At 46.5% G+C, this 14,428-nt stretch overlaps 1 protein-coding gene and 1 long non-coding RNA gene across 4 annotated transcripts in view; both read right to left on the minus strand.

The window, feature by feature from the left end:
- LOC147998429 (uncharacterized) overlaps positions 1-5,111 on the minus strand; it is a 9,625-nt gene extending 4,514 nt beyond the window's left edge. The window contains exon 1 of the long non-coding RNA XR_015645108.1: positions 4,969-5,111. This is a non-coding gene — a long non-coding RNA (uncharacterized LOC147998429). The remainder of the gene's footprint in view (positions 1-4,968) is intronic.
- Positions 5,112-8,470: 3,359 nt separating this feature from the next.
- On the minus strand, positions 8,471-12,776 carry RT1-M5 (RT1 class Ib, locus M5). Of its 3 annotated transcripts, none has more exons than XM_087598098.1 (6): positions 12,575-12,776; positions 12,055-12,324; positions 11,630-11,905; positions 10,769-11,044; positions 10,536-10,643; positions 8,471-8,825 (listed from the first exon to the last, which is right to left on the minus strand). In XM_087598098.1, the coding sequence occupies exons 1-6, from the start codon at positions 12,648-12,650 to the stop codon at positions 8,752-8,754; spliced, it is 1,080 nt and encodes a 359-aa protein (XP_087454224.1). In that variant the 5' UTR covers positions 12,651-12,776; the 3' UTR covers positions 8,471-8,751. The 3 variants fall into 3 exon arrangements, with proteins under 3 accessions (XP_087454224.1, NP_001041510.2, NP_001161825.1); NM_001048045.2 differs by lacking the exon at positions 8,471-8,825 and adding an exon at positions 10,386-10,426 and having other exon boundaries at positions 12,575-12,650; NM_001168353.1 differs by lacking the exon at positions 8,471-8,825 and adding an exon at positions 10,386-10,453 and having other exon boundaries at positions 12,575-12,650.
- Positions 12,777-14,428: the final 1,652 nt, after the last annotated feature.

Raw genomic sequence — 14,428 nt, forward strand, 5'->3', positions numbered from 1 at the left:
GTTGGCTTTCTCCTGTTTCCACTTTTATTCAGTCTGAGAATTAAGCCTGTTCCATAATGCCATTCACGCTCAGGGTGGGTCTTCTCTAAAAGCTCCCTGGCAGGTATGCCCAGAGGGGTGGTTTCTAAATCCAGACAACTTAATAAAGAAGATTAATCATAAGGCTGGAGAGATGGCTCCGCGGTTAAGAGAACTGGCTGCCCTTCCAGAGGACCTGGGTTCAATTCCTAGCACCCACAAGGCAACTCACAACTGTCAGTAACTCAGTTTCGGGGGAATATCATACCAATACACACAAAAGAAAATAAGGTAGATTATTTTCCTTCTTTTTTTTTTTTAATTTTCTCTTTTCTTTGTTTCTTTTTTTTTTTTTTTAGATTTATTTTATGTATGTCAGTACATCATCACTGTCTTCAGACACACCAGAAGAGGGCATCAGATCTCATTACAGATGGTTGTGAGCCACCATGTGGTTGCTGGGAATTGAACTCAGGATCTCTGGAAGAGCAGTCAGTGCTCTTAACCACTGAGCCATCTCTCCAGCACCTAGATTGTTTCCAAAAAGAAGATTAATCATAAATCCATCCCATGTGAACTTTATGTACAAACTATCACTTTCATCCATACTATTCTGCCCTTAATCCTCACAAGGTTTCAAGTCTGTCTCATAATGTAAAGCACAGACGGTTGTTGGCTCCCCTGGAAGAGCAGTAAGTGGTCTTCACACTGAGCCATCTCTGTGGATCCCCTTTCCACAGCTGTAACAGCTGTGACCTTAGGAAATCTGAATCCAAAATCTCCTCAGGAGTTCTAACTGTGATCCCTGTTTTAAAACAACAACAACAGCAAAGTAGTTACTCTAATAATGGTATAAAGTAATCTTTCCATTCAAAGAGAGAGAGAGAGAGAAGAGAGAGAGTGAGAGAGAGAGAGAGAGAAAGAGAGAAAGAGAGAGAGAGAGAGAAGGAGGAGGAGGAGGAAGAGGAGGAAGAAGAGGAGGAAGAGGAAGAGGACAGAAGAAAAGAAGGAAAAAAAAAGAGCAGGAAAATACTGGTATTGTGGTTTACCCCAATCCCAGCAAGCGAAATTCCAACTACCGGAGTTTTGGGCCCAACATCCAGGGCCCTTGGTGTGGCAACAACATCTGGGCTCCTCAGCTCCACCACTTGAAGCACTTTGTGGCCTATCTTTGGGTCTGGTTCAACTGTGTGTCTTCTATTTCTGTTGTCCTTGTTTTGAAATGGGTCTTGGCGTGTAGCCCAGGGTTGGCCTAGAACCTTCGACAAGACTTCTTGCTCGACCTCTACAGTTTCAGAATTACAGGGTTCGTGAACTGTGATACCCGGGTTAGGAGTCTGAGTCGTGGTTTGTTTGTTTACCTCAGGGGTTTAATTGAAAGGCTTAAACAAACTTTCGGCCTTGAAGAACCTGAGTACAAACTCTTTTCCATTTCCACTGTGGTCAGGAGCTCACTTTACCGTATAAAGCAAGAGGTCCAGAGGAGCATACTTGGCTGAACTGCTCCATCTTGAAATGTCGAGTAGAGGGGCTGGGGATTTAGCTCAGTGGTAGAGCGCTTGCCTAGGAAGCGCAAGGCCCTGGGTTCGGTCCCCAGCTCCGAAAAAAAGAACCAAAAAAAAAAAAAAAAAAAAAAAGAAATGTCGAGTAGAAGCATGAGTGCGAATGAGGACATGGCTGCTGGTAGAAATAGTTGAAGAGAAGATTTTTGTTTTTTTACTGTAGATATGAGGGAGAGTTGACCTGGATACATCTGGAAAGGTACAGACTGAACTGGGCCAGGAGAGGAGGGGTGTGGGCTGAGGGGCTTGGGGGAGGGCAGAACAGGAAGAAAAGGGAGAAGGGGCAAGAGAGGAGGAGGCATAGCCTAAGAGGCTACAAACCCATGTAGCCAAAATGGCTGAGTTTTACAGAAAGGAGAAGCTGGGGAAAGGGAAGAGATGCCCAGCCCCTGGGTTGGAGAGGTTTAGGGGGGGGGGGTGTGTGAGAAATGCTGGCAGAGCAGCAGGGGCTGAGACTTGCCTTGGGTTTCTTTGAGACATAATGAAGCAGCCACAAGATTCTTTGGAAATGATGTATAGGAAAACAAGAAGTGAATATGACTTTTGAGGGGAAGGAGAGGGGGGGAGGGAGGAGAGGGGAGGGGAGGGGAGGGGAGGGAGGGGAGGGGAGGGGAGGGGAGGGGAGGGGAGGGGAGGGGAGGGGAGGGGAGGGGAGGGGAGGGGAGGGCTCTCACTATGTAGCTCTGGCTGTCCTGGAACTCACTGGGTAGAACAGGCTGACCTCAAAACACCACTGCCTCCTGAGTGATGGGATTAAAAGTGTGTGCCACTATGCCTGGCTTGGGGGGAAAATATGTATGTTTGTATGTATGTATGTATGTATGTATGTATGTATGTATGTATGAAATGTAGGTTTTTCAAGACAGGGTTCCTCTGTTGTAGCCCTGGCTGTCCTGAAACTCACTCTGTAGACTAGGCTGGCCTCAAACTAAGAGATCCTCCTGCCTCTGTCCTGAGTGTTGGGATTAAAAGCATTTGCCACCACTGCCCAGCAGGAAAGTAATTTTTTAAATGAACAAAATGGAGAAGCGGGTCAGAGGTTAAGAACACGTAATCCTCTTATAGAGGATCCTGATTCAATTCCAAGCATCCACTTGGTTCACAACCACCTGTAACTACCATTCCAGAGGATGTGCTTCCTTCTGACCTCTGTGCACATACACGGTGCACATAAATACACACAGGCAAAATGTTCACATATAACACTAAGTGAATTCGTCTAATTAAAATAAAAAAATAACTGGTTAAGCAAATCTCGCCTTTGAATCTTACAGACCGTATAGCATTACTGCTTTTGTGGGGACCCTTAAAGGGCGTACTCCTTGAATATCAGGGCCCTCCAAAGGTCCCTTTTCACCTCCAGTAAGATAAAACCACATACGCTAGTCTTTAGTGGTGGCCTAGAGCTGAAAATAGAAGATTCAGAACTGGAGTTTTATTGTGATTTTTTTTTTCTCTACTCTTGGATCAGAGAAATTGTGAACAACTGACATTTCTGATTCCCTTCGAGCTGTTGTTGGAGTCAGTAAACAAACCATTTTAATGGTCCATCTGTCACAGCCCAAGTCGTATCGGGCACTCTTAGTGTTACAGGCCCTTTTGTTTTCTGACTTCTCACCGGTGTATATTTAGAGAGAATTTTGTTATTTAAGTTTAATGTTACCATATAGAATCACAAGGAGGTGGTTTTACTTCTATGCCCTCACACTTCCTACTTATTGCCCTTCTGGAAAGTTGTCTTGATTTAGAACCATGATAGCAGAATGACACGATACAGGAAGCTTCATCTAGCTGTAGCTCACAGGCTAATGCGGCTGGACTGCTACTGACCACAGACGGATAGCCAGCCCTTCATGAGAAGTGAAACAAACCATCCCCTTTCTGAGCCTAACATCACCTCTTAAAGATGCAGAAGAAAGGATGTATAATAAATTCTCCCTTTTATCTGGCTTTGTTTTTACTTCTTCATCTTGTAAAGCCAATCTTGTCAGTGAAGGAAGAAGGAAATTGGACTCAGAAATCAAATACCTTGGTTTGCAGAAAACAAAACCCAGCATGCTATGCGTCTTTGAAGTCCCTCAGGAAGATGTGTCCTGGTTTACAGGGACCGGCCTCTGCTCCTCTTTCCTTTAGATTACTTGACACCCTGGCTTGATATTTCTCTCTGCACTCGTGATTAGAGGGAGAAATTTTACCTGGAGTCCAATACCTTGGGCATAGTGTGAATTTCCCTCAGTATTTTCTTCAATACTTAGGGATGTTTTAGATTCCATAGCCTTTACCCAAGTCTCCATCCTCATGCAATGAGCTGATGATTTCTTAAACAGAAAAAAACAGGGCATCTTTCTAGACATCGTTCAGAAAGCTCTTGATGAACGAGACTGTGAAGCCTAGAGATTCAAATGTCAGTATCTGCAAAATGCCTGCTCTAACTTAGAACAAGAGCTACTTCAGGGCACCCCAAAGCCCAACTCAAAATGCTTTTGATTTTGTCCAAATGGGTCCCCCAAAGAAGCAGTCACGTACATTTTAGGAGCAGCTGGTTGCCACCAGCAGTGGAGTCCTAAAACCCATACATTCTCCCTCAGAGACCTTACCTTCCTTTGAAACACTGGACTTAATATTGTCCATGCCTTTTTATTTTAAATTTAATTTTAATTTCCTTTTTGCTTATTCACTTTACATCCCACTCACCACCCCGCTCCCAGCCACCCCCCTCCCACAATCCTTCCCCCATCCCCTTCTCCTCTTAGCATCCCTACCCAACCCAGAGGGGTTCAAGTCTCTGCAAGGCTAGGTGTTTCCTCCCCTAGTGAGGCCAGACAAGGCAGCCCAGCTAGTAGAACATACCCCATGTACACTCAACAGCTTTTGGGATAGCCCCCGCTCCAGTTGTTCAGAGGCCTAGGTCCAGCCTGTGCATGTACTTTGTTGGTGGTTCAGTCTCTAAGAACCCCAAAGGGTCCGGGTTACTTGACTCTGTTGGTCTTCCTGTGGAGTTCCTAATCCCTTCGGGCCCCATCCATACCTTTGATTGATCTCCAGATTACCCGATTTTTGAGAAACCTTCCAACTCTAGCACCACAAAATGGGGTTGCTAAAGATATTGCGGGACAACTCTCGGCCTCACAGATGCATCCAATGGTACCTTTTCCTGTGCAGATTAGACCCTCTGTCAGCAACCATGCCTGAAGGCCTCGGTGCACTGACAGCCTGCAGCTCTAGCCCTAGTCTGCCAGCCTCTTTCCTAGGTTCCATGTCTGCCCTGATGCTCTTCCTGAGAGGTTTGACTATTGGAAGCAGGAGATACTTGTGGGAAAGCCAATTGTTCTCTTTCCTCTAAGACCGCCTTGCAAGAGGCATCGCCACAAAGAAACAATTGAGTTACCCGAAAGTCTTGTGTTGCTTCAAAAGCCTCTTCTATAGATTAAACTAAGTGATGTGGAGATGTCGCGCAGAACGACGCGCGGCAACAGGATTCTTCTGCGAACAAGCCTTTACTGTACAGCTCTCTTGAACAGGGACGGAGACCTCAAGCAGCAAGAGCGCTCGCCTTATATAGACAGCAGGCTGAGGCTATGCTAATTGTCCTTCAGGGATTGGCGGAGCATGAATTACCTCATTAGCATGGTGCTGCTCCCTCATTAGCATATTACCGGCCAACTGATGCCAGGTGCAAAGCCTGCTCATGCGCAGTACCTTTGTTCACCACAGGATGGCGCCCTATATGGAGACAACAGGAATCTGTCTGTCTGGGAGGGTGGTAGTGATGGTTATAAGTACAGCTGGATGTGAAGTATAACAGTGCCAAGTTGAGATTGTGGTCTGCTGACACTTATTTATTCAGTATACAGTATTCTGTCTGCATATATGGCCTGTAAGGCCAAAAGGGGGCAGCAGACCTCATTGCAGGTGGTTATGAGCCACCATGTGGTTGCTGGGAATTGAACTCAGGACCTCTGGAAGAGCAGTCAGTGCTCTTAACCGCTGAGCCATCTCTCCAGCCCCCAGAACAGCGATTTTTAAAGCATGTTCTGTGGGGCCCTCACTTAGATGCTTTCATGGGATCTATGACCTTGTAATAGTTTCATAATTCACTTTCCACGTTTGCCGTACCACTCCTGACAGCTGGCTGATCCGTTGGCATGCTAGCATGACTCCAGGCTGAGGAACCCAATTGCAGTTGGGCTTATTAATAGTTGTGTTATCCAACAGCGATTACTTACAGGATAAAAAGGGTATTTTCGGGGTTGGGGATTTAGCTCAGTGGTAGAGCACTTGCCTAGCAAGCGCAAGGCCCTGGGTTCGGTCCCCAGCTCCGAAAAAAAAAAAAAAGAAAGAAAAAAAGGAAAAAAAAAGGGTATTTTCACTTTTTAAATGTCTTTTGTTTTCTGGGTTTTGTTTGGTAGAGACAAAGTCTTATGTAGTCTGTGCTGGCTTCGAACTCTGTAATAGGACTGTCTCACCCCGCCCCCACCCCGCCCCCAAGTGCTGAGAATATAGGCCTGGATCACTATAGCTGACTTACCTTTCATTAAAAAAAAAACAAAAACAAAAAAACAAGACATTATTATCCACTCCCTGACCCCATAGGTTTGTCTAAACATGTCTATGGGGACCATGCCTAGAGATAACATAATGCAAAAATACATTTAGTCCAACTTCAAAAGTCCCCATAGTCTATAGCAGTCTCGACAAGGTTAAAAGTCCAGAGTTCAGAGTCTCTTCTGAGAGTCATCCAATCACTTAAACTATAATTCCTGAATCAAGATAGAAAACCAGCTGGTCAAATTCCAAACTCTGCATCTCCATGTGTGACGTTGAAACAGTCTTCAGATCTCCAAAAAATTTTTTTAATCTTTGTTGACTGTAACAAACTCTTTCTCCTGGGCTGGTTCCACTCCCTGTTAGCGGCTTTCCTCAGCAGATAGTCTGTGGCTCTGGCGTCTTGAACATCTTGGGGTCTACAAGGCAACTTCAATGTTACAACCTCTTGTTTCAATGTCTGGGATCCACACATGATCTTCTGGGCTCCTTCAAAGGGCTGGTGTCACTTATCCAGCTCCGCCCGCTGTAGCACTCTAGGCTCTGGTTGACTCCACTCCACTGCTGCGGCTGTTCTTGGTGATCATCCCCTGGTACTGGCATCTCCAATACACTGGGGTCTTCCACTGCAACAAGGCTTCACCAATAGCCTCTGTCTTAGTCAGGGTTTCTATTCCTACACAAAACTTGCTCTGTAGCAAGTTTGATTGATCTTGAACTCAGAGATCTGCATGACTCTGTCTCCTGGCATTAACGGTGTGGACTACTGTGCCTGGATTTTAAACTTTTCTTCACCTAGAACTTGATCTGTCTCAGGCTGGCCTTGAAGTCAGAGATCTGCTTAGCTTTATTTCCTGGGATTAAAAGTGTATACCACCATGCCTGGATCTAAATTTAGCTGTGTAAGATCTTGCCCCAAAGCCACACTCCCTTAATTTGTTATCTCCTTGAACACAGGATTCAGCTCCATTCACTTCCTGGTGCCCCATTAATACTTGAACCATATATTTTTATATTTTTCATTCCTAAGCTTGCTACACTTGTTTTAAATCCTCTTTATGAGATTTAACCAGAGAACATGGGCATTCCTGAGACTCTCTTTGTCAACACAATTAATCTGAATCTCTTTACCCCTCAGGCAGACTCTTCAGACAAGAGCAAAAAGTAGCCACGTTCTTCACCAAAATACCACAAACACAGTCTCTAGACCACATTCTGATATTCTTTTCCACTGAAACCTCTTGGGCCAAGTCTGCACAGTTCAAATCACTCTCAGCAACAAAATCTTCCACATTCCTCACTAGGATAGCCCATAAAGCCCAACTTAGAGCATTCTACTGCTTTCAAACTCCCCAAATCCACATTCCTCAAACAAAAACATGGTCAGGCTTATCACAGTAATATCCCAGCCTCTGGTACCAACTTCTGTCTTAGTTAGGGTTTTACTGCTGTGAACAGACACCATGACCAAGGCAACTCTTATAAGAACAACGTTTAATTGGGGCTGGCTTATAGGTTCAGAGGTTCAGTCCATTAACGTCAAGACAGGAACATGGCAGCATCCAGACCAGTCATGGTACAGGAGGAGTTGAGAGTTCTACATCTTCATCTGAAGACTGCTATCAGAATACTGATTTGCAGGCAGCTAGGAGGGTCTTAAAGTATATACACACAGTGACACACTTACTCCAACAGGGCCACACCTTCTAATAGTGCCACTCCCTGGGCTAAGCATATATAAACCATCACAGTCGGGAACCAAACAGTGTACAGGAGGAAGCTGGTGCTGTAGAGTCAAAAACTGAGCAGAAGACTGAGAAACGAGTCCAGCTACAGAGGCAAAAAAGGTGGGATGAGGATTAGGGAAAGGAAAGGACAGATGAAGAAACAGAGGTTCAGAGAGACTCAAGGAGGATGGGCAAATTATGGTAAAATAGGCTACATTCACATAGCTGAGCTGAAGCCCCATGGACAGTCTGGAGTTCTCTGTCAGTCACTGGTGCACATGTGAGGGTCAAATGACAGACTGGTATAGCACCAATGGCATTACAGTGCTGGGTATCCACATCTTTCTGGGGCTCTGATGAGGGAGATGTACCACTTTATTAGTTGTGTGTGTCCCATAGTTCTTGGGCCTGATTTCCCCGATAGAATTCTAATACACACAAAGCCCCCTACTAAATTTATAGAAGATGGCAGTCCCCAACACTTGTAATACCAACACTCGGGCAGAGGTAGGATGATTTATGGTAGTAGACAGACAATTTAAACTACCATATCACTCAATTTTCTCATTAATATAAAAACAAAAACAAAACAAATGAAAGAAAACCTAAAAGAACTGATAAGGCAAGAAGGATTTATTTCAGTTTTGACTTAAGAAGTTCTATCCCATTCTGGCAGGAAAGGCATGGCAGAGTTCATGGCAGTTGGACCATGCGTCTGGACTCACATCTCCATGCATCAGGAGCTGAGTGTGGAAATGCTGGCTCTCATCTGGCTTCCTCCTCTTCTTCCCATGTCTTCAATCTGGGCCCCCAAATTGTTCAGTGCAGCTCTCCCCTCCTCAGGTTAATCTTCTCTGGAAACAACTTGACAGACAGTTCTTGGGAGATTCTGTATCCAGTCAAGCTGACAATGAAGATTCACCACCACAGCTACATAGCGAGTTCCAGCCCAGCCTGGGTACAGTGTGAGACCCTGCCAAAATAAGGATGGGGGAAGGGTAGAAGGTAGCTGAGTAGTTAACAACTTGCGTTGATCTTGCCAAGGACCAAGTTTCCGCTCCTCCTGGTAGACATGGTGGCTCACAACTGCCTGTAACTTCAGTTCCAGAGAATCCAATGTCTTTTTCTGGTCTCCCCGAGATGGTACACACACAGTGTTTGCACATAAACATTCATACACAAACTTAAATAAACAAGCAAAGCTTTATCAAAATAACTGGCTGGAGAGGTGGCTTAGTCGTTGGAAGCACTGGCTGCCATTGTAGATGACCTGGGTCCAGTTCCCAGCATCTACACTGTGGCTCATGATCATCTCCAGCTCCAGTTCTAGGGGACCCAACAAGTTTTCTGACTTCTGAAGGCTCCTTCATGCAGGCAGTACACATACACATGTTCACACGTGCCCATAAATAATAATAAAAAAATTTAAAGTCTTTCTCAAGACAGGGAGTGAATAATATTGGGGCTTCCTGTTCAACCATCTAGGTCTGGGAAGGAGCCCAAATCATTTAGAACAAGATTTGTGGTCATCGACACCAGTTATCTGAGTGTCACCCACAGTGAACAGCAACCTCAAATGGGAATGTCTAATTTTCCTTGAGAAAGCAATAAAGGACTCCCGTCATCAGCCGTAAGTTGTCGTGTTGACAGATACATTTTTTTTTCTCTCCTATGGGGTTTAGCTTCAGACAGAAGACTTAGGGAGTAAATTATATAACGGAAGCCTCTGACTATTTGCTATCTGAAAAACCCCTAGACTGATTTCTAGGTAAAGGGACTGAATTCTAGGTAAAGAATCCAAATGCTGGTCATTTATTAAGCATACAGGAATTTTATATGTGATATAAAGGGTTGAAGGTAACTTTGTTATTTCATTATGGAACCAGGTTTGAGTATTCACAGCTGGGTGGAGAACGCACAAGCCTATCAACTCCAGGTGCCACACGGGATACACTTCCTGCCACTGGACACCGGTGCTGGATACAGGTGTGGGTCACTGTGGCCCGGGCAGTTTCCCTGTAGCTCCTGGAAACTGGTTGTAGCAATGTACCCTTGCTGAGCACATTCTCTGCAGTTTCAGCCTTCCCTTATCGCTGTGTGCTGAAGCAAAGTCCAGCACGTGGTCATCCAGCAAGGATTCATGCTGTGCTCAGCTGCAGGAATGCTTATGGGAAGGTGGTGGAGAGACATGGTCTCTGCTTCCTTTCTAGACTCTCAGAGGGGTATCCCCCTGAAGTACAGAGTTCAAGAGGTGAAACAAATGGCCAAGGGATGGAAACAGAATGGGAAAAGTCAACTCTCTGAATACACTGAGTAACCACGTCCTTTTACGTCTGTGGGAAGAAAAAGATGGGGAGAGAGGCAGGATGGGGGATCCTAGCAGAATTCCCGGGGTTTAGCACTTCAGGAATGGTTTTTGGAATTATCATCGGAAGACCTAGAGCAGAATCAGGAAATAAGAGAAGGGAGATCCTTTCTTCTCGTATTCCAAGTTCCAGCTTGGAGACCTGTCCCATCTGGATGTCATGTTGAGTCATGTCCATGTGAGGTATTTGTCACTTCTTTCCAAATGTGCTTTAGAAGGAGTTAGAACACGACATCCTAGATTAGATAAGCACACATATATGTGTGTATCTTATACTAACAGTAAGACAAAGGCCCTCAGATATAACCCATTCCCTACCTCTCTGCTTCCTCATCGCTATGGCAACCACAGCTCCAGTGAAGGCAACTCCAAGGAAAACCAGGCCAGCAGTGATTCCCATGATGGGGATGGTGTGCTTAGAAGGGTCTGGGAAAGAAAGGGAAAGAAAGAGAAGGTGTGAGCCCTCAGCTCTTACCCATGACCTTCTCAGGGTCTCCAGAAGAGCTTTCACTTTTCCTAACGATCATCTCTGTGTCCACACCACTCCTTACCCCATTTCAGAAGGAGAGGCTCAGTTAGCCCCTCATGCTCCACACAGCATGTGTATCTATGCTCCTCCCCAGAAGGCACCACCACAGCTGCCCACTTCTGGAAGGTTCCATCACCCCCAGGTCTTGTCTCCACAAGCTCCATGTCCTGGGTCAGGTCTTCTCCATCCCGCTGCCAGGTCAGGGTGATGTCAGAAGGGTAGAAGCCCAGGGCCCAGCACCTCAGGGTGTTATCACCTTCAGGGCTGGGGTGATGGGTCACATGTGCTTTTGGAGGATCTGAGGAAAAGAGTTGGACAATTCGGGAATCTTGGATTCTTCCCTGAACTGTGGCAATGTTTATAGGCCATCCTGGAAATAGAATGAGTGTTTGAGGGATTTAAGCACCATACAGTATTCTAGAATCAGGCATCCGGAATAATCTGCTCCTTGGAAAGCTCTAGAAATAGGATGACTCAGACAAGATGAACTTCGGGACTCCCAGCGGAGAAAGGAGAAAGGTTCTGACTGGGTGAGGGCTGAGAGACTTAGCATCACCGGAGTCAAGACTCCAAAGAGGTTGGGTGTGGGCAGAGAACAGGGCCTGAGAAAGGCCATGGCTCACAAAAGGGCTGCAGACTGAAGGGAGCAGCTGTTCCAGGATCGTCTCTCCTCCTTTCCTGAGACAGAGTCTCAACTCAACTGAGAGAAAGTCAGGAGAGTATCTGTCTAGTATTAGATTAGGAAACCCAGAACACTCTTCCCTCTTCAGATGCAAAGAAGAGAAGCAGTTTTCTAGCCCAGCCCACTTTCCTCCCTTCTAGGGAGACTGTGAGCACCAACCCAAAGATAGATGGAGGAGATTCCTCGCGGCCGGCCGCGTACCTGCTCCTAGCAGAGTCTCCTTCCCTATCTCCAGGTATGTGCGGAGCGACTCCACACACTCGCCCTTCAGGTAGGTTCGCCTTTGCTCCGCGACACCAGCTTCCTCCCACTTGCGCCGCGTGATCTGCGCTGCTGTGTCACCTGCCGTCCAGGAGTGCAGGTCCTTGTTTAGAGCGAGGTAGTCGCGGCCGTCGTATGCGTGCTGCTCGTGCCCACGGAGGAAGAGTCCATCTGGCCCCACGTCACAGCCAGACACACACTGAAAGACATGAGTGCCTGGCCCCGCCCGGGTCGTATTTGGACCAAAAACTGTGCACAAAACCCGGTCCTGGATCCCCGTGAGTCCTGCAACCTCGGGCCAAACCTCGGAGCCGAGGACCCGGGAACTCAGGATCGTCCTTAAAGGATGTGAAGGGGTCACTCACCATCCTCGCTGTGGTTGTAGACACTCATGGCCTCCCGCAAGTTCACTAGGGAATTCTTGGAAATGTCCTTGACCATCCTAGTCTGCCGCTCCCAATATCCGGGCCCCATATTCTTTACCCACAGAGCGCGCGGCTCCATTCTCTGACTTTCCCCCTGATTGTTGTAGCACAGGAACTGTGTGTCGTCCACAAAGCCGACAAAGATGAAGGAATGCTCCCTCGAACTAGGCTGGGTCACAGCAGTGGCAAAAAACTGCAAGGAATGGATGCCTGGCGGAAGGTAGTAAGTCACAAACCCTTCTTCCAGAACTTGTGGAGGTGTTGGGGCCAGGAGGGGGAGCAGGGCTCAGGACTCAGGATACAGATTGGAGAAAGGAGAGGAAGGGTCTGGTGTGGCGATTCAGCGGCACGGTTTCCTGAGTGCTGCCCACCCCACCCCACCCTCCTCTACCCCCCACCCCTCCATTCCCTCGCCTCGCTCTCCTTCGCACAGGCAGCTTCCCTCCAGACTTGCACTCACCTGCGCCGACCTGGTTCAATGCCCAAGCTCGGCTGAGCAGCAATGGTAGGAGGACAGAGAAAACGGAGCTTCCCATCCTCGGTGTTATAAGGTCTAGACGAACTGATACTTTGTTCCTCTGTGGATTTTACAGCACTGCGGTGTGTGGGGAGAGACCATGATGACTGAAAGGCTTTCTCCAGAATTCAGACCTGCAGAGTGTTCAGGGTGAAGGACCACACAACTGATACCAATGGTAGGCTGGAGAAAGGAACTCAATTTAAGGAGGAATCCCTAACCCTCACTTTCTTGTCAGCTCAAATACATCCCTTGAAGAGCAGACAAGAGAGTCACAGCAGAGACCAGGAATTTTACCACCCTCTTCCTCCTGCACCTGGTGCCAGGAGCTGTGTTTCAACATTTTGTTTACAGGATGTCTGCCCACTTTTACAAATGTGATGCCCTCAGGGAGATATGGCTGATTACATACGCCCACAGTTATCATATTAAAAAAAAAACAAAAGATGGGCGCAAGGGTGGGATTCCAACAGCCATATTGGGCAATTTTGTTTTGTAGCTGTGTAAATGAAATTCCTCAAACCCAGATAATCTGGAGATCATGAGTATGGACAGAACCACTCCCGTTTCTGGGTCTAACTCCCTCTTCTGGCCCCCTTAGGCTCTTGCAAACAACCAGTGCACACACAGGCAAGCAGGTGTGCGCGCACACGCACGCGCGCGCGCGAACACACACACACACACACATATACACATACATACTGTGTGATATGTCATATTTGAGTTGTTATTAGTAATTAACATTGGAATAAAAGGATATGGGTTTGCTTCAATTAGATTACTAGGAAAGCAATATTACCTGCCAAATTCCCACCACAGAAACTGAATTCACTTACTGAATTTATTGTAATCAATTGTGACATTGTGGAAAAATACAAGCTTGCTCATCTTTCTTTCTGTTTGTGTTGTTTGGGTTGGTATTTTGAAACACAGTTTCTCTGTGTAGCCCAGGCTATCCTGGAACTCTCTCAGTAGGTCAGGCTGACATGTGCCACTGTTGCCCAGCCTCATCTATGTTTCTTTGGTTGAGGAAGGGTCTCATGTAACCCATGCTAGCCTCAAACTCATGGCAAACCTCCATCCTCAGTCTAACCTCCCACATGCTGGTTCTTTAGTCATTGGCTACAATGTATCAAGCAAACGCAAGGCCCTGAGTTCAGTCCTCAGCTCCTGGGGTGGGTGGGTGGAGTACGACAAAATAACAAAAAAAATTACATTTAATTTTGAAATTTTCTATGTGTATGTGGGGGAGGGGATCAAGGCCAAGCATCCACATGGTGGCTCATAACCAACTGTAATACCACTCCCAAGGGATCTGATGGCTTCTGTGGGCACTTTGTTCCTGTGGTACACATGCATCCATGCAGGTAAAGCACAAAGAAAATATAATAAAGATGGTTTGGATGTGGAGGAAGGTAAGGCTGCTCAGTGCATGTAGCAGAGCCTCGGTAAGCATTTTGACAGAGGGGGAAAAATACTGCATGACAACGTCTGTTCTTCAAGGTCTCTCAGGTGACTCACTGAGCAGGAAGGGTTTGCAGGAGAAGCAAGGTCAAGTTTATTCAAAGTATATTCAAAGGCCTTGCATGGATCCCCTAGAGCTTGGGTTATAGGTGACTATTGAAAGAAGGAATAAAGGGGAAAGAAAAGGACATGACTGCTCCTAGGTATGGTGAGGAAAAAAATATTGTGGATAAAAGGGAGAGCACAGCTAGAGGCCGAGACATCCGGGAGAGTCTAGAATGGATGTGACTGAGTTGGGCCATGTGGGGAGATGGGGAGGAGAAGGGAGAGAAG

The sequence above is a fragment of the Rattus norvegicus genome, chromosome 20, assembly GCF_021556685.1.
Source record: "Rattus norvegicus strain SHRSP/BbbUtx chromosome 20, alternate assembly SHRSP_T2T, whole genome shotgun sequence".
NCBI classification, from domain to species: domain Eukaryota; kingdom Metazoa; phylum Chordata; class Mammalia; order Rodentia; family Muridae; genus Rattus; species Rattus norvegicus.